General features: G+C 41.0%; 1 protein-coding gene across 1 annotated transcript in view; it reads left to right on the top strand.

The window, feature by feature from the left end:
- Positions 1-876: 876 nt before the first annotated feature.
- The window catches only part of CLVS1 (clavesin 1), a 100,206-nt gene continuing 76,631 nt past the window's right edge, over positions 877-24,451 (top strand). Inside the window, exons 1-2 of the mRNA XM_066180674.1 lie at positions 877-1,309; positions 11,464-12,081. Of these exons, the coding sequence (XP_066036771.1) occupies positions 11,693-12,081 (389 nt within the window). The 5' untranslated portion in view covers positions 877-1,309; positions 11,464-11,692. The remainder of the gene's footprint in view (positions 1,310-11,463; positions 12,082-24,451) is intronic.

Below are 24,451 nucleotides of genomic sequence, written 5' to 3'. Positions count from 1 at the left end.
TTTTTTCTATGTTGAAGAATCCTACTCAATTTCACCATTTCCTATGCAGAACCTGTTCTCATCTTTATCATTTACCACCTAGTTCTTCACTAAACAAGATCTTTCAGTGACTGACTCAGGAAACATGTCCAAAGTAAAGACAGCAAGAAAATCAGCTGACTTCAACCCACCAATTCCCAGGAATTATGCTCCATAATGCACTCCTGTGCATAACAAAAGAAGAAATGCACTTTGCTGGCATATTTTATTTGGTTTATTGTGTTCATAGGAGCAGATTGATCATTACATCACCCGAAGTCTTCCAAATACAGTTTAATATAGGTCTTATGTGGCTTGTAGAGAAAGTGATTTTCAGAACCTAATTTAAGGACAGAAGTTCCCTTCTCCTGTTCTTTCCCCACCAGCAGCTAAAGCTGACACATCCCTCCAACGAAAGATAGTTTGTGAAGTAGGTAGATGGCTTAATCAAAGGTCATTATGGGAGGACATTCTAGAAATGTGTAAGTGTTCTAGGAGACACTGTGAGAATTCAAGGAGGACAAATCCATCCTGAAAACGCAGGCACTACCTTGCTGGGGAAATTCCTGAACCTGAAGTACTTGGAAGAGGGGCTGAGAGAGTGCAGGGGTGAAGCTTGTCCTGTTTTTTACATTCTTCATTCTTCATCAAACATTTGCTGTGGGTGCTATTGATGACAGTCCCTGCAGTCTGACCCAAACTTCTCTTCTAAACCCAGGCTGCCATGTTCCTTAAGGTAGCCCACCGACAGCACACGGCCCATTAAGATCACCCTTTCCACGGCTGCTGTAAATGCCGCAGGAGGCTGTGCTCTGCCCGACTTTCGCTGGGAAAGAGGCGATGCTAGAGAACAGGCGGCGGAGCCAATGCCGCTGGGTGGAAGCCCGCCGAGCTAAGCCCTCCCGGCCGCCAGCAGCCCCTTCCCACTCCTCCCGCGGCGGCGCGGAGCTCCCAGTCCGCATCCCGGGGTGCCGGGAGCGCCGGGAGCCAGCCGGGCGGGCGGCAGGAGGGCTTAGGACCCAGGGGGACGGCAGTGGAAGGACCCAGGCTTTGGCGCACACGCCTCCTACCAAAAAAAAAGAAAAAAAAAAAAAAAAAAAGAAAAAAAAAAATCACAGCCCCGTGGAGCTGGCGCTCGCTCATTCAGTTTTCTAGAGAGATCTGAGCCGGAACCCGGGAGCCGGGAGATCTTCCTCGCCCACACAGCTCAGCGGCAAGGACATCTACAGGGGGGAAAAACCCACCCCACGCAGCCCCCCGCCGCCCCACGGCAGCAGCCGGCGCTGTGCAGGTATTTGGATTTGCCTTCTCTCGGGTTGCGCAGGGCGGCTCTCGGCGCTCCCCCCGCCCCGCCGGGCCCGGGATGCGGCGTTTCAGCACCGCCGGGAGGACAGCTCCAGCCTCGGCCGCTCCCCGCCCGGCCTCCTGCTCCTTTCCCGATCCCTGCTGCCTGCCCTGCTCCCTGCCTGATTCCCCCCCGCCTGCCCTGCTCCCTGCCTGCTCCCTGCCCTGCTCCCTGCCTGATTTCCCCTGCCTGCCCTGCTCCCTGCCTGCTCCCTGCCCTGCTCCCTGCCTGCTCCCCGCCTGCTCCCCGCCGCCTGCTCTGCTCCGTACCTGCTCTCCCCTGCCTGCCCTGCTCCCTGCCCTGCCTGCCCTGCTCTCTGCCTACTCCCCGCTGCCTGCCCTGTTCCCTCCTGCCTTCCCTGCTCCCCCCTGCCTGCCATGCTCCCTGACTGCTCCCCCCTGCCTGCCCTGCTCTCCTCCTGCCCTTTCCTGCCTGCCCTGCTCTCCCCTGCTTCCTTCTGACTACCCTGCTCCCCCCGGTTGCCCTACCTCTTCCCTGTCCTACTCCCTGTCTCTTGACAGCCCTATTCCCTCCTGTCGCTTGTCTCCTTCCAGCCAAGCTCTCTGCCTGACGTCTGCTCTACTTGCCTGCCCAGCCTGCTGCCTGTCCTGCTCCTCCTGTTCCCTGCCTCCTGCCAGGTCTGGCTGCTGACTCCTGCCTGTCCAGCTCCCTGCCTGCCCTACCTCCTGCCTCCCAACATACCCCTCCTGTCTGCCAGCCTACCTCTCCTGCATCTGCTTCCCTGCTACCTGCCTGCTCTTTGTCCTGACAGTCTCTTTCCCCTGCTCACTGCCTTCCCTGTCTCTATGTTCCCTGACTCCAGTTCTTGTCTCATGCCTGCCCTAACTCCCTACTCTCTGCCTCCCCTGCCTCTTACTTGGCCTGGTCCCTCCCTGTCTCCTTATCCTGCTCTCTGCCTCTCTTCTTTGCCCTGCTCCCTCTACTTCCCTTACCTCCCCTCCCTCCTCTGTCTCCCTTGCCTCTCCTTGCCCTGCTTCCTGCTTCCTGCCTCCTATTTTTCCTGCCTCTTCTTCCTCCAGTCGTCCTTGCCCTGCTTCTCTGATTCTCTTCTCTCTACCTTCCTGCATTCTGCCTTTCCTGTCTGCTCTCCTTCCCTGCCCTGCTCCCTTGCCTCCTTTTCTCCCTGCTCCTGTTTTCCCACATTCCTCACTTTCCTGCCCTTTCTTCCCCTTCTGTCTTCTTTCTCCATCACCAGCCTCAGTCCTTCCTGGAAGGGGGCATGGGACTCTAAAAATCAGCTCAGCAGCCCAGGAGCTGGGCAAGGAAGGGAAAGAGCACAAGGAAGGGAAAGTCCAGATCCAATTTGAGACTGGGGAGAGATGAGGGACATGTAGAGGAAAGGACTAAAACTGGGAGTTAAGTTAATGAAGTAAGGGTTACAGCCAAGAGCTGACATACAGGCGTTGGTCAAAGAGCAGCAGAGACCTGCGTGCTCCTCAGCAGATTGACGCCTGTTTTGACCAGTTGTACTCATTCCAAAGAGGGATGAGTGATTAAAGGGAGGGGGGAATGTGCCAGGTCAGTCAATTTTATTGCTTTCCTTGTGGTAAACATCGATGGGTGCAGGGAAGAAGTGAGGTGAATCACGTCTAGCGCGTGGGTCCTTTGCTGCAGGAAGTCGAAAATTAAGTTTTGGTGTCTGCAAGAAGTGAGAGTGTTCATATAGAAAATAAATACAAAGCAAATAACAGCTGGAGAAACCCCATGCGTGCTACTGGCCTGACTTTAATTCTGTTTGCAATGGTTTAATCCTGAGAGGGTGAGGAAGGTCATAGAAGAAAGGGAGTTTCCCCTTTTCAAAATGCTGATTCCTCAATTTTAACAAGCTCTGTGAATAATTAAGTTAAGGAGCAGATGGCTACTCCTTGGCCATCACTAAATAGTGACAGGATCATATTTGGAAGAAAAAAATTAAATTAAGGGAAGTCTGCTTTCATGTGCTTTCTGAGTAATCAGATGATAACATGGATTATCTCCAGTAATAAAAGTTAATACAATGCAACATCTACATGAGATATTATGTAACAGTATTATGCCATGCACTGCATAGCGAAGGTACTGGTTTACTTTTTCCTATAATGATAAGTCAGATAACCTTGTAGAGCTTTTCCTCATTTGCAGTCTGTACCCCAGCTTGAAGTTTACAGGGGCAGCTTGTGCTGTCATGTATCTGTTATAATTATTTTAAGAATCCTGTTGACTCATCTACCTCTAAAAAACTATTAAATATTTTCTAAAAATTAGAGTTTTTTAAGGCAAATGCAAAACAATGAAAGACACTACATAAAACCTTTTTGAAAAACCTTAATTTATTAAATCATAATTTCTAATTTAAAATATGTTGCAGAGACAGGAAACTCTGAGTAGCACTGAGTACTGCTGAGTAGTAGTGTAAGCAGTGCAACTGAGTTCAGCAGTGGAGGAACTGCAGAATCCACACCATAGCACTGGGTCATAATTCCTTAAACTCTATGCGCCTTGAGCACAGACGTCATTTCACTGAAATATGTAACAGCAGCCTCCTCATCTTCCAAAAAAAGGACCATGTCAGTTGAAATAGTAATGATCAGCCTCATAAAAGGACGGAGAGTATTTCTTTCAAAAAGGCTGTAAACTCATACAGCTGTTAACTTAAGCATGCAATTATTGAAGCAATTGTGCTATTGCTTGGCAAATGAATTTTATTTTCTCTCACAGCCTCGTACTGTAGTTCTCTCTGGCAAAGACACAAACAAGATGTGACAATTGGGTACTACTAGTTAAACAAAACAAAACAGGGAAAAAAGGAAGCAACATTAGTCTCTTAAAAAGTGGAAAAACTGAGCAGAAGTTCACATGGTTTTCATCAGATGAGCTGTAATTTCTTTCCCTCTTGATCTAATCCTGCTCTATTGATTTAATTTGAGAATTTCCAAACACTTTAGTGAGATTTTGGTTTGCTTAGTTTGTTGGGGTTTTTTTTCTTCAGTAATATTTATAGAAATAAACTCCTTAAGTCTGATATGTTCCTCCACTGAGAAAACAAACCCACACAGTATTGTAAAGTTATATTAAGCTTTATTTCTACTAGTTTGGGAGAAGTTTATATGTGCTTTGTGTTTGTGCTCAGACTTCAGTAGGAATGAGGGAAAAAAACCCAGGAGGATTGCATAAATTCCTGGGTGCAGAAATCCCTTCCCTTTCCTTTCCTTTCTCCTTGCCTCCCTTCCCCTTCCCCTTCCCCTTCCCCTTCCCCTTCCCCTTCCCCTTCCCCTTCCCCTTCCCCTTCCCCTTCCCCTTCCCCTTCCCCTTCCCCTTCCCCTTCCCCTTCCCCTTCCCCTTCCCCTTCCCCTTCCCCTTCCCCTTCCCCTTCCCCTTCCCCTTCCCCTTCCCCTTCCCCTTCCCCTTCCCCTTCCCCTTCCCCTTCCCCTTCCCCTTCCCCTTCCCCTTCCCCTTCCCCTTCCCCTTCCCCTTCCCCTTCCCCTTCCCCTTCCCCTTCCCCTTCCCCTTCCCCTTCCCCTTCCCTTCCCTTCCCTTCCCTTCCCTTCCCTTCCCTTCCCTTCCCTTCCCTTCCCTTCCCTTCCCTTCCCTTCCCTTCCCTTCCCTTCCCTTCCCTTCCCTTCCCTTCCCTTCCCTTCCCTTCCCTTCCCTTCCCTTCCCTTCCTTTCCCCTCTCAATTGCCACACAATGATATGCCACAGATGCTTTTCTCTGACATAACATATAAAGCAGAAAGAAGTCAACATTTATATATTACCATTGCATTTCATATTTTTGAAAGAACATTATTGTTCAAAACATGGAGTAAAAGAACTGCAAAATTAGATAAACTTCATGTTATTAAACCTGCAGTACTAAATATCTTGTTAATATGTTTTGTTCCTTCTTCTGTATATCTTTGTGCGGATGTTGTAACACAACTTCCACAGCATTTAGGCATTTTCAGACACCAATGTTATGATTGTGTGCTATCAGATTTCTACATATAGCTTCATTATGAGACTTGGGGGTCAGAATTCATGTTTTGCATGCTGGTAATTTCTGCTGCAAGGTGTTTCGATATTATGGGAGGAACTGACCTCTGTCCCATAGCAGCCCGAGTGATTTGCTTGGTGATGCCTGCACTATGACTGACATGGAAGTTCCTCATAAACTGCTGCTTCTTTGGCATGCCACAGGTCAGGCCACACATTTCCATAGGGGTTTGCAGATTATCTGTGATTGGTGAATGCATACAACTTAAAAACTATGATTTAAAGAAAAAATTTAACCAAACTCTTGAGGTTAAGGCTGTTTTGTTCAACTCTTTTATTTCTATGTTGTATAAGTTCCCCTCGTTGGCATGTGGTCCAATTCTTTAATATTCAGGTAGTTAATAAGTTTTGCACATTTTAGGTCAAAAGATAATGGCAGTTTTTAAATCTTATGTTTGCTTGACAACCTTGTCTGTCTCTCCTCCTGCCAGGCAGCTTGTAGGAATAGCAGGACAGCTTCAGGTCGGTGCTGCAGATGTGCCTGCCCTACATACTGTGCAGAAAGCAGTGAAGATTAGTTGAGTTTCTGCCGTGTTTTGTGCTGTGCCATGGCTAAATTACCACCACTGGACATTTAGATGTAGCCTGAGGACAATGTGCAAATAAATCAAACTAATCAGAACATTGTAGAATGAATAGGAATGCATGATGTGTTTGTTTTTACTGAACTGAAGGAAATGTTAGGTTTTGTACCTGAGCAGAGAGATTCTACCCTGGGAAAATGTGAGAAACCATCAAATTCCCCACACAGCTGTTACAGTCACAAACATTCACTATTTTCATAATGACAAGAAGCAACAAATCCCTAGTGAAGGTTTACAGGAGGACCAGTACTTGGAGCAGAAAGACTTGCAGTATTTAACTCATTTATGTTCACTGGGAGAATCTAGTCCCTTAGGAAAGACTACAGAGAAGTAGTGGTGAGGCCACAGTTGGAGTACTGTGTTCTCTTCTGGGCTCCCCAGTATGAGGGAGACATGAATATGTAAGAGAAAGTCCAACAAAGGGTCAAGGGGATGATGAGGAAAGATTCCCTGGATGTTAACATGTAGGCTTATGGCTCAGGAGAGATATGGTGTGTTCTCAGATCCATGAAATGTGTCCTCTGGGATCTCAGGCAAATCACTCAGGGCTGTGCTTCTCCCCACAATCTGTGGAAGATGCCAGGCTCTCTCAGCCAGGGGAAAACAGTCCGTTTTGCTCGTTTATCTTTTGAAATTGGTTCATGGAGCTGGGGTAGGTTCCTTCCTAGGTCTGACTACTCCACTTCCAGTGCAGGTTTCTACTAAGGTACCACAAGGCCACAAAGGGCCATAGGAACCATTCCCATAGGTACAGGTATGGATCCATCCTCCCCTGTCCTTATGGAGCAACCCCTGCTAAGCAGAACATAGCCCTAAGAGATTTTCCAGAATTAACATCAAAATATTTTTCAAAAAGAAATTTAATGAGATGACGCCCACGCTGAGATAAAATCATTCTATATTACCATTTTCCCTCCCTCCCTGCCCACTCCCTTCCTCTCTGGCATGATTTCAGCAGCTGATATCTGTATAAATGCTAGGGGTTAGGAATTACATAATGAGCCAAACCTTAGCAGTGATGCCTCTTAATACCAGGTGAGGATGAAATGTTAGTGCCTTCTCAGTTTGAAAAATATGGTAATGAAATTTCACATGGCAGATAGCTTTGGACTGGATGGAAAACACTTGGTAGATTAAGAGGCAGCTAAAATCTTTCTGGAACTGAATTGGATGGGGAAGGGCTAAATGGGCATGAGGTGCTTAAAGGAGCAAGTGGTGTTGCAGGGACTGCTAAGTGGACAGGAACAAAATGATCCAGACAATTGCCATCATCAGTGAAGGCAGGTTTTGGCCAATTTTCTAGGGCTGGCAGTGCAAGTAGGGATTGAATGCTGACCCAGAAGCTGTCATTGAAGAGAGAGAAGTGAGGCATATTAAAATCTTTGAATGAAAAGTGCTTTGTAGACTTTGAAAAAATGTTATTTTCATTTTAATTTGTATAGTAAATATTACTATACATTTTATTATTAATTTTTTTTTGAGGATGATGCAAAAAATACAAGCTGCTTGTCTGAAAATTGTATCCCATTTTCAGTCCGTTATCCATACTGAACACTCACTGTCCCTTGTCATTCCCTTTCTGGGACTGAAAATGGATTAGCCAAAATTGTCGGTGGCACCATAATTTTGGTGGAAATTTCCCTCCTTGTTTTGATTTTAGTATGTTGTGTTTCAAACCTCTGTAATTTTTCTTTTTTCCATTTAAGGCTGAATTTTGTTCCTTTGGAGGGATGATTTATTATAAGTGGTTGTGAAAAGACGTTAGAAGAGCAAATAGTCCCTTGGGAACAAAGAGTCAGTCACAAGATAGAAAAACAGCTGTTGAGACTATAACACACTCTAGTGTGCCAATACACAGCAACAATGTTCAAAATAGGAAAAGAAGGCCAGTATCCTCATTTGGAAGAAAAAACAACCCTGCACCAAACTGAACAAAGATGTAAACATCTAAAAAATTGGCAGATGGATCAGAGCTGTACACAACACCGGAAGAGAAGGAGAGATTGCCATGTGTGGGAGGAGGTGAAAATGGAGATGAAGCTTCTGTTATATCTTGGGAATCAGAATAAATCAGAACTGTTTGAGAAAGTGCAGCAACAGTTAAACTGGGTAGCTATGGAGTGCTAAATTTATTGTCAAAGTTAGCAGTGGGAGAACCAAATCATTCACTGATCTATATCAGGCTCCTTGAAGGTAATGGTGCCAGTGTGGATTGCTACTGTCATGATTTGCCCTACGATTCCAGGAGTGACAAAATCATTCATACACATTTGAGATTATTTTTCAATATATAACTTCACACCAATAAAGTATTTTAGTGCAGCCTGTTCTGGGTGATAATCGGCGTAATCTATAGATAGCTGTAATCCATAGTTATAGCTCAGCTCACTATCAGAAAACTCTGGAATGCATTTTAAAATGGATTTTTTTGTTAGAATTAGGATCTGTAAGTTGTTTTTTGGCAACAACATCTGGCTAGGAAGGACTGTGTCTCCCTCACCTTGGAATAATCCTGAGCATTTAAATTAGTTACAAACAGTAGGAAACTTTAATGAAGATAAGTAGAATAATTTTTGACATTAAATAGTTGGGAAACCTATAAAAAAGGCCAGACTTTATTTCAAATCTCATTTTCTCCTGGCACAGACTGCATTTGACGTTTCAAAGATTTGTCTTATTGCCAAAGAAGCATCTTGGTGGAGGTGCTCCTAGAAAAGGAGCAGAGGAAGGGACAGTTTTACTCCCATAAACCCCTAGAAAATGGATGAACCACAGGGAATTGTGTGTGTGCATCATTGTTATCTGCTGCTAATCCTTGGATGTTTTAGAACAGATCCAGAGACGGGCCACAAAAATGATCAGAGGGCTGGAGCACCTCTCTTATGAAGACAGGAGGATAGAGTTGGGTGGTTCAGCCTGGAGAAGAGAAGGCTCCAGGGAGACCTCACAGCAGCTGTCCAGAACCTAAAGGGGGCTTACAAGAAAGATGATCACAGAATATTTGCTAGGGCCAGTAGTAACAGGGCAAGGGCTAACATTTTTAAACTGAAAGAGGACAGATTCAGATTGGATATAAAGAAGAATTTTTTTTTTTTTTTATGATGAGGGTGGTAAAACTCTGAAACAAGTTTCCCAGAGAAGTTATGAATGTTCAAATATTGGAAGTGTCCAAGGCCAGGTGGAATGGGGCTTTGAAAATCTTGATCCAATGAAAGATGTCCCTGCCCATGACAGGGAGGTTGAACCAGATGACCTTCAAAGATCCTCTCCAAAGTAAAACATTCTGTGATTCCACAATTTTGTGATTCTAAGCCACAGGAATGCTAAAGGTGTAATTCTTACAAGGTACTAAGCCTGAGCAAATGCAGACCCCAGATAAGATTCTTCTTTCCAGAACTCTGCTTAACACCCTTAGGAACAAAGAGTTTCCATACTCTACACTTGCTGTTAAAACTAGGGAGGGACCAGTCCTGGCATCACTCTCCCCTAATGACAGTTTCACTTTTAAATAATTCTAGCTCTCCTAACTAGCTCATGGAGGCATTGTAACTATACGCATGATTTATGCAAGAAAAAGCTGATGTCACCATTAATTTGAGATCTCAGTCACAAAATATTAGCCTGGTTTCCCTATGGCCTACTGTAATTTTACGTCAGTGGAATTCGGTTGATACCACTGGAGTTATTCTAATTTGGTCTAATAAAGGCAAGAGTAAAGAAAATAACTTAGTTTATTTTTATGTAAGGAATCCACCTTTATTACAGCTCTAGTTTCTTTAAGAATTGAATAGCCTGCACTCAGGACTACCCCTCAAAACACAGGGACTTGTTTTCTGGAATCATTTGCCCTCCATAGTGCCTTTTCAAAGACTCTTTTCTCCCAGCTCTGCCTTTCCTGGAGTTTTCTCAAGCTGATCAATCATCAGATACTCTGCTCTGCAGGTAGCTCTTTTCAACTCCAGCTCCAGAGTGAATTCAGAAAAAGGATGCTTAATAAACTCTCCTTTGTGTCACCCACAGAAAAGTCCAATTCATATTGCTGTTAAATGAAAAGCTTATCTCCCACCACAAATGTCCTTTAAGCAAATATGCAGAAACACTCTGTATTTAAATTTTGGGATTTCATCCTGGGGCTGCAGCTGTGGCATCTAAAATGTACTTTTTCTCAATAACATGCAAGGTCACAAAGCAAGGAACCGAGGCATCCCTTGAGCTCATTGACTTCCAGGTCCTGCAACATAACTTTGAGCAAATCCGGGACCAAGAAATGCTTTGGCTGCTGCTCTCCCCTTTGTTTGATCTGAGAATGCTGAACCCAGGGGAGCAGCTGAATGAAATCGTTGTTTTGCTATAAATAATTCATAACTTTCCAAACAGCTTTCTTCAAATACAAAAAGTGTGTCTTTCACTGAGGGATTCCCTTTAAATTTTTAAAACCAATTTTTCTTTTTCAGAAATTAAAAAGAGAGCTCAGTCAAGCAGTGGGGGGGGGGGGGGGGGGGAGGGGGTTTGCTTGTCTCTTTCCGTGATGGCTGAAAAATTGTATGGATCTTGATCTTTCCTCACACACATATCACATTGGAACAGGCCTTGATCTTATTTCACACAAGTGTAGCTACACAGACTTCGATGACAGCCTCTTGCTAATTTTGTCACTGAAATGTAAGAGATTCACTGTACCATTTTGCTCATACATAACAGCTTAAGTATATTTCCTTCTAACCCTTGTAAAAACAAATTCTAGGTTAAGTATGAAAATCAAAATGAAATTCAGAAGTAGGTATTCAGGAAAGCTACAATATACTGAAAAAAAGGAATTTTGAATAAAATACACCTCTTTTCAACTAAAACATCAACTCTGCCAGATTGGATACATCAAGAACCTTATTTGTGGGAAGTTTCCCATGAAGACATATTGAGTCTCAATGGGAAATATTTCCAGTGAGTTTCTAAAAAGTAGAAAATATCCCTGGTATTGGTGGAGTTTTGGGTTTTTTAAAAATCAGTTTTTTAGTCAGCTAAAGGGTCTTATTCAAGGAGAGCTACAAGCTGATAGTACAGATGATTAAACCAAATCAAAGTGTTGTTCTACTTAGTATGATGAGGGTAAATCTGTCTACTTATGAAGTTGAAATGCTGTAAAAAAATTACTATTATTTTTGCTGTTATCATCCTTGGCTTGAAGTTAGTGATGCTGCAACTCCCACACTTCTGCAAGACAACTTTGAGAAGGGTATTCTAACAGCAAGTTGATACAGCTTAGTGTTAATTGTCAATAAATCAGATTGCTTTTCTGAAAGCCTAAAAACATATACTCAAGATGTTACTGACTGCCTTATCTTAAATCCATCCATTCTGAAATTATGTGACTGTTATCCTCCTACACAAAGAAATTTTATGGCCAAATAAATTCAGGAATGCATTCCTACAAGCTTTATATACACATTTAATCTTTCTTTTATATATTTTCTTTTTCTTTCAGTAAGTGGTGGAATAAACAACACTTTCCTTTGGATGGATTATAGTACATGTGAACTGCCTGTTACTCTGCAAGAATAAGAAAAGGCCTTTGCTTTAACTTGTTAAATACCATCTTGATAGCAAAAAGCATCTGAATGGCTCACGCTCACAGCAGACCATCAGTTGAATGGGATCAGCACTTCTACTAAAATATCCGAAGTTAAGGATTTGGAAAAGAGGTTTCTGCAGAGATGACCCATTTACAAGCTGGACTTAGTCCAGAGACTATAGAGAAAGCCCGCCTGGAACTGAATGAGAACCCAGACATTTTGCACCAGGATATCCAGCAAGTCAGGGACATGATCATCACGAGGCCTGACATTGGGTTTTTACGTACAGATGATGCCTTCATCTTGAGATTTCTCCGAGCCAGAAAGTTTCACCAAACTGAGGCCTTCAGACTGCTGGCTCAGTACTTCCAATACCGCCAATTAAATCTGGATATGTTCAAAAACTTCAAGGCTGATGATCCAGGAATCAAACGGGCTCTGACAGATGGGTTTCCAGGAGTACTGGAAAATCGCGACCACTGCGGCAGGAAGATTCTTCTGCTTTTTGCAGCCAACTGGGATCAGAGTAGGTAAATGTAGATAGTGTCCTTATCTTTTTACACACACTCACACTCAACTCGTAATGGAATATTTGTGGCCATCTTTGAAGCAGCAAGGCCATTTTCAGCAAAAGATTTTGTAACTATATCTCCATTACACTCTAACTTCCATCTCACCTGATCACCTGTCAGTCCTCATTCTTAGGACATAGGACCATTGAGGGAAAAGGCTTTATCAGTGTGTCATATATAGCTCATGTAGGAGGTTTTTTTTAAGAAATATTTCCAAATTTTAGCCAGATAATATCTTTTTGCTATATGTACATTAATGTCTACCATACAATTACTTCAGCTGTATCATGGACCAGCCAAACAGGTCGACAGGCTGAGGCTTTTGAGAAAGCCTCTCAAAACATATGGAGGTTCTTGTTGCTCTCCTGGTGAAAAAGAAACTGACAATATTTATTCTATCTTCAGGCTTTCTAACAGATTGCTTGTTTGCTTGATTGTTTGTTTGAACCATTTTGGGAATTGCAGCCTCTGCTCTATTTCCACAAACTTCACTGTGATTTCTAACACTCTGGTTGTTCTGTGTTGCTAGTCTGATAAATGGGAGATTCACACAAAGCATATTTTCTGTTCGGGCCATTTCTTTATGGAGTGGTATGAACAAAGATATCTCCCAGCCGTAATTATAAAAGAATGTCCATAAATGTTAATGCGATTAGTCAGCTTTCACTACCAATTTGAAGTGGTACAGAGAAAAGGAGCTAGTCCGGGAATATCATGTTCACATTGTCCATGTCTTTGTAAGTTATTCCATACCATTTTCCCTGCCTTCATGGTGAGATGGAGAAGTGTAATCAGCTGTAGGGTTACCATGTGTTTTGTTGAATCTTGATTAAAATCATATGAAGGAACAAAATTCAGATTCAGGTTTTAAGTGCCATCGGTTCTGATGATTTCCAGGTAGGATTTTGTCTTGCCATAGTCTAAATGAAAAAATGATGAAAAAATCTTATCCTTAAGTCAATAGATTGGAACTTTGAATTTACATCATAGAAATTATTAAAGAACAATACACACATGCCTGCAATTTTTCATGTTATTTGCTTTCTGGGAAAACCTTTAATTGACATGTGAGAAGCAGAGTTCAGGAGTGTTTCTGATTTTCATTTGCATGTGAATAAATGAACAGAAAATGATACAGAAGTGTTAGTTTGCATAATCAAACCTGTTCGGTGAAATCATGAACTGAGGGCAGTAATAAAAGTCCTATTAACAACAAAGAGGCCAGCAGTTTATCTCCTGTCTTTCTGAACTGCAAGTTTGCCTTTCTTTCAATCACAAAGCTCTTCTGTTAGCAATTGGCCTGAAAAGAAAGATGAATGCACAGGTATCTGGAATTAATAGAAAGCATCAGCTTTAGAGGACAGAAGCACTGTGGCTCTGCTGGTTACATTGAGGGATTTAGGTATTACATAGAGCCAACTTTGGGTTTCTGATCCCTCAACAAAATGAATCTTTGTGATTAACATTGTACATCAGGTCCTACTTTTAGAAAGCTGAGCGTGCTGGTGTCTAAGGCTCCTGTAATGAAATTTTGACAGAGTAATATTTCCTGTCAGATTTTGGCTTATATTTTCAACAAGACCCTTAATATGTATCCATGTGTCTGTGTGTGTGTGTATGTCTGTGTGTGAAAAAACAAAAGCGAACCTGCATATTTCTGAAAATATAATTTTAACCTTCAAAGAAGAAAAGCTGAGGCAAATAACATGGGATCTACTTTCCTAAGACTCCTCAATGGCATTAAAAACTATGTGCAAATTTTACCTCAGTTCAGCCACTGAACCTCAGCTCTTCTGTGGATTCAGATGACAAGAAGTTTTTTCTGGGGGCTTTGGCAGCACTCCAGGTGCAATAGGGATTTGGGACAGGATTTGGGCTGTAAGTAAATGGATGTCCTCCTACTTTTTGCTGTATAAAGGCATCAACAAGAGGAAAAGCTGTTAAGGAGAAGGAAATGGTGAGTGCCATGTCCTATTAAGCAGCATGGGAGCAGGTCATTGACCAGAAGAAACACAAATTTTACAAAAAAGTTCAAGCAGGCATTGTGCACATCTTACATAAATGTATCTAGGGCAACCTTTCTGCAGATGTGTCTTCAGTGATGGCAAGATGTTCCCAAGCTCACATTTCAGCTGAATGCTGATGGAATCAGCTGTGATGTTGACATGCAAGAGTGGGAGCTCACCCTTCAGCCTGCCCTTCCTTACTTTAATCTCATTTGCCACTGGCTGTGCCTTCTCTTCCTTTATGATAAAATTTTAATTTATGTGGGGTTGTTTATAAAGAAATAATAATTTTTAAAGGATCTGCTAAAATAAGAATAGGTATAGTCCAAACTGATTTTCAGTCCAGACATCCTTACCATTTATGCACCTGGGAGTATGGCTGCTGTTGGCATTACACGTCATAGAAGCAGAAGAAACCTTTAAATTTTCTGTGCCTATAAATATATTGATTTTTAACAGGAAATGTCATTATTTGTGTAATATGACTGCTTGGACAAATCAGATCCAAGATGTTTCTAAGGTATTCCCTGTATCAAAGATAGAATTTCCATGTAAGCTTCTAGAAACATTTGTAATTTCAGCCACCAGAATGCAACAGATAGACCTGACATCTCTAGCAAACTAGATTTTAATTTTCAGTCTCAGTGTTTCCAGCTTCAGCTTCCAGCTGCTAGATCATGTTAGTTTAAATGTACCACAAAAATATGACATCTTCCCATGTTTGTACTTTTGTGTCCTGACCACGTCACATTTAACCTATTTTTGAGTTCACTGGGGAGGCAGTCACTGTCAGGCAACAAGAAGGTAGTGCATTAGTGACTTTGCAGCAGAGGTTCTTGTGTACATCTTTAACCATGGGGAAAGTAAAACAGCTAACACCCTTTTCCTCAAGGAAAAAAACAATTTTGTGTTATCCACAAGGTAAAGAACACAGCTCTGAGCACCCAGCACAGCAAAGGTAATGTTCTGCAAAGCAATTCACTAGCTTAATGTATCACAATCCATTTAAGATGCCAAAGCTTAAACAGTTTTTACTTCTTTACTCTAAGAATTAGGAATATTTTCCAGGTTTAAAATACTCTTCATCTTTCTTTTCTGGACAGTTCCTATCATTTTAGGAACTTGAAAGTTTAGGAAGTTCCTATCAACCTGGGAACAGTTGTTGCTAAGGTGCAGGCAGATGAACTGAATAAAAATTTTTACTAATAAATCATCAAGTGATAACCCTATCTCATCTGTTCAGCAGTTTCCTCCTTTTAGACACAAGATTGTCACTCTGTTCTTAACTACTCTATCCCATTTTGAGCTCATGTTCAGCTCAAATTTGCTTTCAAGTCAGTTTCCTAAAATACAAATGCCACTGGTAAATGTGTCATACATTCTCATCCATAATGTGGGCACAGTCTAGCATGTGATTCATGCTCTTGTGCAGAGCTAAACATGTCCTGCTCCCCAATTACCATTTCAAGGGGGTTTGTGACATCTGCAAAACTCAATAGCAAGAATTTCATTTTTGTTTCTGCATAGTTAAAGATATAATGATGATTGTTTTGACCAAAACTTCTTTGATGACAGGGGAAAAAACCACAGGGGATGATAATTTGGCAATTTCTTATTGCCAAATCACTAGCTGAGATCTATCATGGTTCCAGAGTTACACTAATTTAGCATGCTCTGCATAGGTTTGATTTCTCTCCATTGTTCAGGCAGATTTCTTAGAGATGATGTCATCACTTTCTCTCTAGGTCCTGCATAGCGTATTTTGGATCTGTTAGTTAAAGTTAATCACATATTCAATACCTTCATTTTCACTTATTCAAAATTGAATAAATGCAAATAAACAGATGAATAGAAAAGAAAGAGATCAGATAAGTTCCATAGTGAGGGAGAAAAAAAAGCTGTTGATCTGCTTTACTGTACACTAGTACAGGGAGGGACAGTTTTCACTTTGATCAGAACTCAAGGTGTGAACCCACCTGAAGCCCACCAAGACTTTACTTACACCACTGCTTACAGAGCACCTTATTTTGAATGCAAATTTGTGCAGCAATAAAGACAGATTAGGATGTCAATCTGATCATGTAATGAATTTCTTTTGATGAAATAATTTCCATGATAAAAATTCCAGTTTGAAAAACAAACAAATGCACACACACAGTTTTGATGAGACCTGAACAAGGATTTCATGGAAAAAAACAATATTCCATGTGCTGGAATACAAGTACACTTTCTCACACTTTTTCATTTCATCACTCTCACCAAATCTAAGCCCTCACCAAATCTAAGCACTCCTTTGATCCACCTGTAGTGAAACGGAAGCTTTTAAAGAAGTTAGGTGAGAGGGTCTTCTCAGCTGTTGGGGAAAGCCTTCAGTAACTTCCACAGCTGTCCCTATGTCTGCTACTGTCTTCTAATACACACAGCTTGTACACCAAGGAGATGGAACTTTGGGTGAACAAATAATTCAGCAGAAGGTGTTCATTAATCTTCCAAGCAAGAGTGTTTCTTTCAAGGTTGTTCAGCCAGAGTATTTTGTGTGTATGTGTGTGTGTGTGTGTGTGTGTAGAGAACCAGAAGAAGGACTCCAATAACAATCCTCTGCAAATAGGGCTTGGGGTAGGGGGCAGAATGTTTTTCATAGTTTTTTTCAGTAAGATGGTAATTAATTTCTGTCTTCATGTCTGTGCCTTAGAAGCTGTCACATAGCTCCAAAAATTCTATGAGTCAGACGGAGAAAACCTGCTGCTTTGTTTACAGCATACAATCCCAAGTCCACTGCTAGCCATAAACCATCTTTTATTATCCAGGGAATCTTAAATGCCAGATACTTACCATTCTGTAGGACAGTGTAGTGGGGCTAAAGGGAAAGGAAATATTCTGACATAGAGGTAAACCAACAGCTATAAATATTTTAAAGGATCGTAATAAAGCCCAAGTATGTCCTTCCTGAGAATGCTCAAAGTGTTGTAATTGCAAGGATATCATCATCACCAGATCCTGCTAGTATAAAAGAATACATCTCAAGTGCTGGTTGTTCTAATTTATATCAAGCATGGTCTCAGATGCTTAATAGAACATGAGGGAATAAACATCTGTTGAGACTGATTTATAGTCACAGGAGAACTGTGGCAATAACTCAGCCTCATGTCTGTTTATCATGAGAGATTACAGCTGAAGTGCAGCCAGCCCTAACACCGTAATGATTTTTACACATCAAGTCTTTGGGTTTGGTTAGGAGCTGGTGATTCTGTATTGGGAGATGCTCACAGTAATGCAGATTGACATCGTGGTTCAAGCATTGCATTGACCAACAAATAGCTTAGACGTACATGGCATAAACAAATAATTCATATTTCATTTCTGACCTGGCCTGAAATGGTAGCAGAATTCAGGATAGGTGAAGGCAGCGTAGCATAAGCAGAATACTCATTTCAAAGAGTAACAGATGTGCAAATTAAATGTTGGACAAAGAAGACAAAAAGAAGCTCTGTCTTGAAATGTTTTAATTTGCTTGCAGGCAGCAACTTAATTCAGTTAGTACCATTTATTATGGAACACATATTTGGGAAGGCAATTGTACTCCACATGAATGACAGCAGGATGACATACACAAATGAGAATCCTGTGTTGGGCTGCATAGGGAATCCAAGAAGACAGAGAAAATTTCTGAAAAAGAGAAAGAAAAACAACAGCTGGGAAAGTTATGAAGCATATGTTGAAGAATGAGAGAAGCCTGATTGAAAAGAAAAAATAAATTCCGTGGAGAGGGATTGGCAATCAAACACATTTTGAGAGAGAAGAGGTGACTGGATGGTGTTGGGCTGAGGACTGACTTAAGAGCTGTGAAGGACAGTGCCTGGGAGTGAGAAACACAGTTGCAGGAGCTCGCCCGCAGGATAACGCAGGAAAATGTAGGGCAGACTGGAAAGTGGCTCTCTGCCACCTTCCTCCTGCGGCAAAAAGAAGCCAAATCCAATTCCCACGCTTTATAAAGTGGAAAGAAGGACAGTTGATTAAAAAAAATATATATATATATATATATATACAAACACATATACACAGCAGACACATAGGCACACATACACATCCCCTGCTTTTCTTCCCAGACTCTCAAAAGGCTCAATTTTTTGCATGAGGGTTTATGTCTGGGTGTCAGAAAAGAGAAACTGCATACAGTTGTGATAGCACCTGTCCCTAAAAGAACGACCCATAGTCCTGCGTGGGCTGAATATGTCATCCTCACAGATGGGATCTGCAAAAGAGCACCATAACAGAGCTGCATCCATAGAACAGTAGGATGCCAGGCAATGTGACATCCCACATGGTTCTTTGCCATTTTGAACTTTGGAAACTGCTGGAAACTATGAATGAATGCTCTTATAAATAGCAGCTTTTTGAGGTGAGGTTTTGTAGGAAGAGACCAGAACATTTTTTTTTTTTTTTGTCACAACACTCCTGAAACCAAGATTTCAAAATACCTAATAGTCTGATATGTAATATATTATCTTGCCAACCAAACTAAAAACAGCTAAGGCAAATTCAGGCACTGCAGCAGGAACAGACTGAAAAGAGTCAAGGAAGGAAAAAAAAAATTATCTGGCCAGCTATTTCATAAGCTACATGCAGTTGAAGCATCAGAGAAAAATGGAAATACTGAGCTGGAATCCTTAAATACATTTGAAAATTTAAAATTTTAATACTCCCTTGATGTATTATTTCCTCAGGCCATGATTTATTTTAGACTCTTTCTTCTGAACTTTGAGCCCTGTATCAATTGCATTTTACATTGAAATATCTGGATTTTTCACTCTGGCATGTACTGAGCATCCTCCACTTCCAGCACCCTCGGAACAGCACAAGGGATGCCTAGGAACTGGTGGTGTTAGCAGACCAGGTGATCCCACAGGAGTTACAGCAGACAGCATGAATTTGGTCAGGATGTGAATGTTGCGGGTGGCTGCTCAATTCCATGGAATGGCTGAACAGCACATTGGGGTAAATTCTACCCTGCCACCACAGTCACCCTGCTTCAGGGTAATTCTTTACCACGGTGAGGGTGGAGGGTGAGGGAGACAGGATTGGTCCTGTGGTTGCACTGGTGAGAGTGCCATGACCATGAGAACCTCTCAATTATGTGGGAAATGAAGTGGTACAAGCACCCAGCTGCCATGTACACATACAAGTTTAACCAAGCAGATAGAATAGGAGGCCAGGGGAAAGGATGGAGAAGTAAAGTCATTACGATAAATCAGATTAAAAAATTGAATTGTTAAAGATCTTCTGTGTTTTGCCTCCTTTGTCATGGTTAAAACAATAAAAGAGTTGAAGCATTGAAATTAATATCTCATGACTGGAGATTTGACTCCTGAAAATGTGACAATAGAATAATTTCTTAAGAAAGAGGAAATTTTGGTCTTAAATTCTGATTGCACTCTCACAGTTTCTGTTTTTAATAAGTGCAGCAACCAGAGAGGCAGCAAAAAGCAACTATCCCTTGTTCACAGACTATGATAATCTCAGCTCTGGAAACTTCCTGGAGGGTCCATTTGTTGGAGGGACAGAGGGCAAAGCAAGCTAGTTAGCCTCCTGCTGACAAAATTTCCTATGGAACTGCTTATGAAAACTGTCCATGCTGAGCAAAACCAAGGTAGTAAAGATTCATTTTAAGGAGAAAGGTAATATGCAAATATCTTTTTCTTTATAGAGAGATGGTATCTCTTTTCCACTTTTCCACTGCAGAGGCGCAGTGGATGGCACGTGTCTGTGCATGCATTAACACGTGGGGCCAGTTTTCTTTCACATGTGCAATATAAATCACAGCACCATGTAAATTTATGATGCTACAGGTTCAATAACAACCTATTTGAAAAGGATATATGGAGTACTTACATAATATCCCATAATATCCCCTTTAGGGACCAAAACTGAAGATTTGATTGAACGTGTAAGCTACTGACTACTGTAATAACATACACAAGAAAAAAACCTTGAATTTTAGTGTCAAATTAGTATGGTCTCTATTTTTTACCTTGCCACCTGCTGTGTATCAAACCTCGTATTAGGGGCCTGTTCCTGGCAGGAGAACTTTTGGTCTGATCCCGTAGAACCACTCTCAAGTGTACTTTAAAACACACATATTCTCACGTACTACACCAAGACCTGATGGTCTGAATTCATGAAGCAGGAAGACTTGTTTTAACCTTTTTAAACCAATATGTTATTCTTCACTGTGTTCCAGCAACAAGCTATCCCCACATACTCCTTGTTCTTTCCTACAGATAGTCCTGTGCTCCTTTCCATGACATTGGAATCTCATCTCCTCTGGCTTTATAATATGTCAGTAAAGGAACCCAATTCCACAAATTCAGCTATGAATGAAGTAACATAAGTGAAAGAAAGGGGTAACAACACAAGGCCACTGCTATGGTATGATCAGAAACATTTGTTCCCCTTGCCAGGGTTAAACATTTCACAGTTTCCTTCTTCCTGGCTGCTCTTCACAGCAAATCCAAGAGATGCCAGTCAAGTGTTGTAGATATGCACAGACCAATCTACAGAGTATTTGTGCTGCCTACACTGCTTCAGAGTGCTAGGTTATATGTTAGCACACAGAACTGCTTTTGTATGGGTATTTCTAACCAGGGGAATCTACACATGAGTGTGTTGACCCTATCTAAGTCATCTTTGTCCTCTCCTGTTATCTTGGGGCTGTGATCCTCTAAGCAGTTCCCACTTTGTAAGGTCTCTCCATAAGTGTGCATTGACTTGCTTTCTCAGGGTAAATCTTACCTGTCTGTAGTACAGGTACAAAAGAAGAAATGTGATTTATATTGAAAGAGAAAGAGACTGATGAAAAAAATCCTGCTTCCAAATGTACTGCAATATTCATTTGAAAACTAAGTAAAAAAGGAGGAGGAATAAACTCCAACCTAGGGAGAGATGGTGAGAAATCTTTCCATTTCTTAGGTTCTCATTTACATGTAAGTCACTTCTGGCTGGCTCCTGCAATTTAAATTCACTTTTATTCTGATAAAGCCTTCAATTCTGTTTGAATAAAAGAGTTTTGCAAGTCTGGGGAAAATAGCAATTTGTGTATGCTGTGCTGCCAATGAATGCTTTCTCTTTTTCCAGCATCTTATTGTTATTCTCTGCTAAAATGTATGCGCAGGTACATGCACATTCATTTTGTTTCAGAGAACATTTTATATGAATCATTTAAAAGTACTTCAGGATCATTTTGGGATTTACTTCAGAAAGAGGCTTAGCAGATGTAGGCTCCATGTTAAAAGGCAAGGAGATTTGTGAGGCCCCAGACACACCTGCCATTACTGGTTTTGTCCAGGCTGACAGGTTTGTCTCTACTGGGATTTTCCCACCTCTTGATTTCTTAAATCAGGTGTTCAAGGGTAACTAATATTGACTGGGCACAAAAGGATTTGAGGGTAAAGAATGGACTACAAATGAAATTATATACAGTAAAGTGATACCATTGGGGAAGCAAAGACTCTGGGCTCTATTACAGGAACGTTGTCAGCAGGACAGCAGTAGTTACTCACCTTTACCCACCTCAACTGTCCTGTAACCTAAGTACTAGCACAAGAGACAAACCTGAGCTGAGTCAACAAAGGAAGAGCACAAGAGTAAGTCTGAAAAATATGACAATGTAATTTGAATTGAAGACAATGAGAGGTGGGATTCAATTATTCCTCTATATAATAGTTTACCTTTACAAAACGTGGTAGTGACCAGTAGATGCAAAGAACAAAAGCAAAATTATCCCAAATCTTAAACAGAATAAGATTTCCAAATATAAGACAACATTTTGCAATGACTAAGATACAGGTAACTGTGTCATTCTGTGAGCTCCTCATCAGCAAAGACGCTACTGATACCCTTTGCTTCAGACTCTTGCTTAAATACCTTATGAATCAATATACTTCTCATGCAGAAATGAAAGTAGTGCATTTACTTGGCCGTTAAACACTGCTGCAAAATATTAACCAAAGCCAAGCCAGCCTAATGCAAGGCAATGGAGTGGTCAAGAGTTCTGCCAGATGAAGATGAAATGTGTTTTTGTGGAGTGAAACTAACTGCAACATAATAGGAATCATTTTGCAAAGACCTGATTGCTTGTAGTTATTCTTTGATACTGCATAAGGCCATTTTAGTAATCTTTTGGTGAAGTAAAAATATTGTCTAGAATAAAGAGAAGTATGTACTACTCTTACTTTTATGAAAATTAATTCTGCTGTTGTAACAAATGTGTCCTAAGGCAGTGAAGAGATCTATAAAGTAGACTGTCCCTACCTAATTTTCCCCTTTCAATACAGTCTAAACTGTGAGGCAAGAACATACAAAAAAAAGTACAACCAGTGTGGTATTAAGAAATGTGGCAATTTTAACAAATCATCCCACGATACCATGAAAACCTCTCTGATGATATCTCCCAAAAAGCAGGCTTTGCAGCTTTAAAAAAAGTTAAAAGTTAAAAGGTTAAAAAAAGAATTAAAGATTTCCTGGGGTTTTTTGGTTGTTGTTCTTTCTTTTTTCTTTTTTTTATGGAGAGGAAGAGTTTAAAAACTTAGGCGTTTCTTTCTAAAAAACCTATTATGATGACTGCATGTAAATGCTTTCCACAAACAAGAGGAAGTAAAAACAAGGAGTGATTTGCTTGTTCAAGATTTACACGTATGCCCCTAATATCAAGTTTTTCTTCTGAAATTTTTCTCAAGGCCATGTAACTATATTTGCTGTGACAATGTATGCTGCTCCTTTTTCTGCCTCTTTTTGGCTGCCTTTTGACAAAACAGGGCCACCCTGCTGTCTTCAATCTTTATTTCAGTGCTTGTGTTTGGAGTAGAAGTACTGGTTGCTCCAGCTATCTGGTTCCAGAGCTGCTTCCTTCAAATACCAACATAGGGTCTGGCAGGACTGTGCAATGAGTTCACTGATTTTTTTCCAATTATGTTCTGAACTTAATGCTTACATATGTTGCTTCGTTAACAATTATTCATAATTGAATTAGTAGTACAGAATCGTGATTTCAATTGATCACATTTCTCCAGTAATTCTCTGTATTGACTACATGAAAATTCTTACTAGAGGTGTGAAAAAAATTATTTTGAATTAATTATTTTTGCTTCATATTATAAAGAAATACAAACAGAAATAAAAGAGTATAAATTGCGTTGTCATTTTACAGTTTCCAGTTTTTTAGAAACTAAAAATGCAACCCTTTCCCCCAGAAACAGCAAATCAGAAACAGCAGTTGCCAGAAAGGAGAGACTAAATCTCCACACATGTAAATATACTCTACTCTTTAGAGGTCAGAGTAATTTAGGAGGTTGCTGATAACTTCTTTACTAAGAAATTAATGAAATTTTATTTCAGAATCCTTAACATTGCAATTCATATGGAATTCTCTTTTCAGCTTAACTCCCTTTAATAGTTTACAAACCACCTAGACTGTTTTTCACTGGAAATTCCTAAGAAAGTTTGATGGTGTCCCCAAAATCATTATATAACATTATTATTCCAAGGCAAGGAGTATGCTGCACCTGCAACACTCACCTGTACCTACTGGAAATTTCTGGTATGTACCATAAAACTGTACTCAAAAAATTCATTCAGTTATCATATTTTGTGGATTGACATATGGGGAAGTCACGTGTCCATGGAATCCAGACCTCCCAGAGCAACTTCTGTCAGCTGTTGTCCACAATGGAGGTTGGATACCCAATGAACTTTGGGGCAAACATGGAGAATGTGAGGGAAAAGACACACCTTTTTTAAAATTCACTGGTGACATGTCACCAGATTTTTCATTGCTGGTTGGATCACGGCCTATTTTTATTTTGCCAAAGTTTCTGTAAAGTCTGCAGTCTTCTACAGAAGTGGCTTTTTTGCTCTTTCTGTGGAGAAAAAATAAATCTTCTTTTTAAACGGGGAATGTTTTTTGCTATTCATTCCTTCACTTTCGTCAGTGAAGTTGTGTGAAATATGATCCGCTCAAAAGTAGCTAGGGTGAAAATGCTTGTTTTTCTTGAGCTTCATGGCACTGTATATCCTTTACAGCATAACTGTGCAAAGTGGTTTCTTTGTGGCTGGCAGCACCATGATTTTATATACTTTTATCAGTCTTTATTACATAAAGCTACAGAGTTTCATTTTTTTCCTGGTCCTTCTCTCCTGTTCACTTGAATCATTATCACAAGTTTTCAACATTGTTTCTGAAGATACAAGCAGGTAATTTTTTCTAGACTGCTGTCTTATGAATCTTTATTGCATTGTTTGGAGTTCCCCAGTGATTATTTCTACATCAA

This window comes from Chamaea fasciata, unplaced genomic scaffold (genome assembly GCF_029207755.1).
Source record: "Chamaea fasciata isolate MVZ Bird 193981 ecotype frontalis unplaced genomic scaffold, bChaFas1.0.hap1 SCAF_1, whole genome shotgun sequence".
NCBI classification, from domain to species: Eukaryota; Metazoa; Chordata; class Aves; order Passeriformes; family Sylviidae; genus Chamaea; species Chamaea fasciata.
The sequence above is the reverse complement of the archived record's forward strand: the minus strand, read 5'-3'. Positions and strand labels throughout refer to the sequence as shown.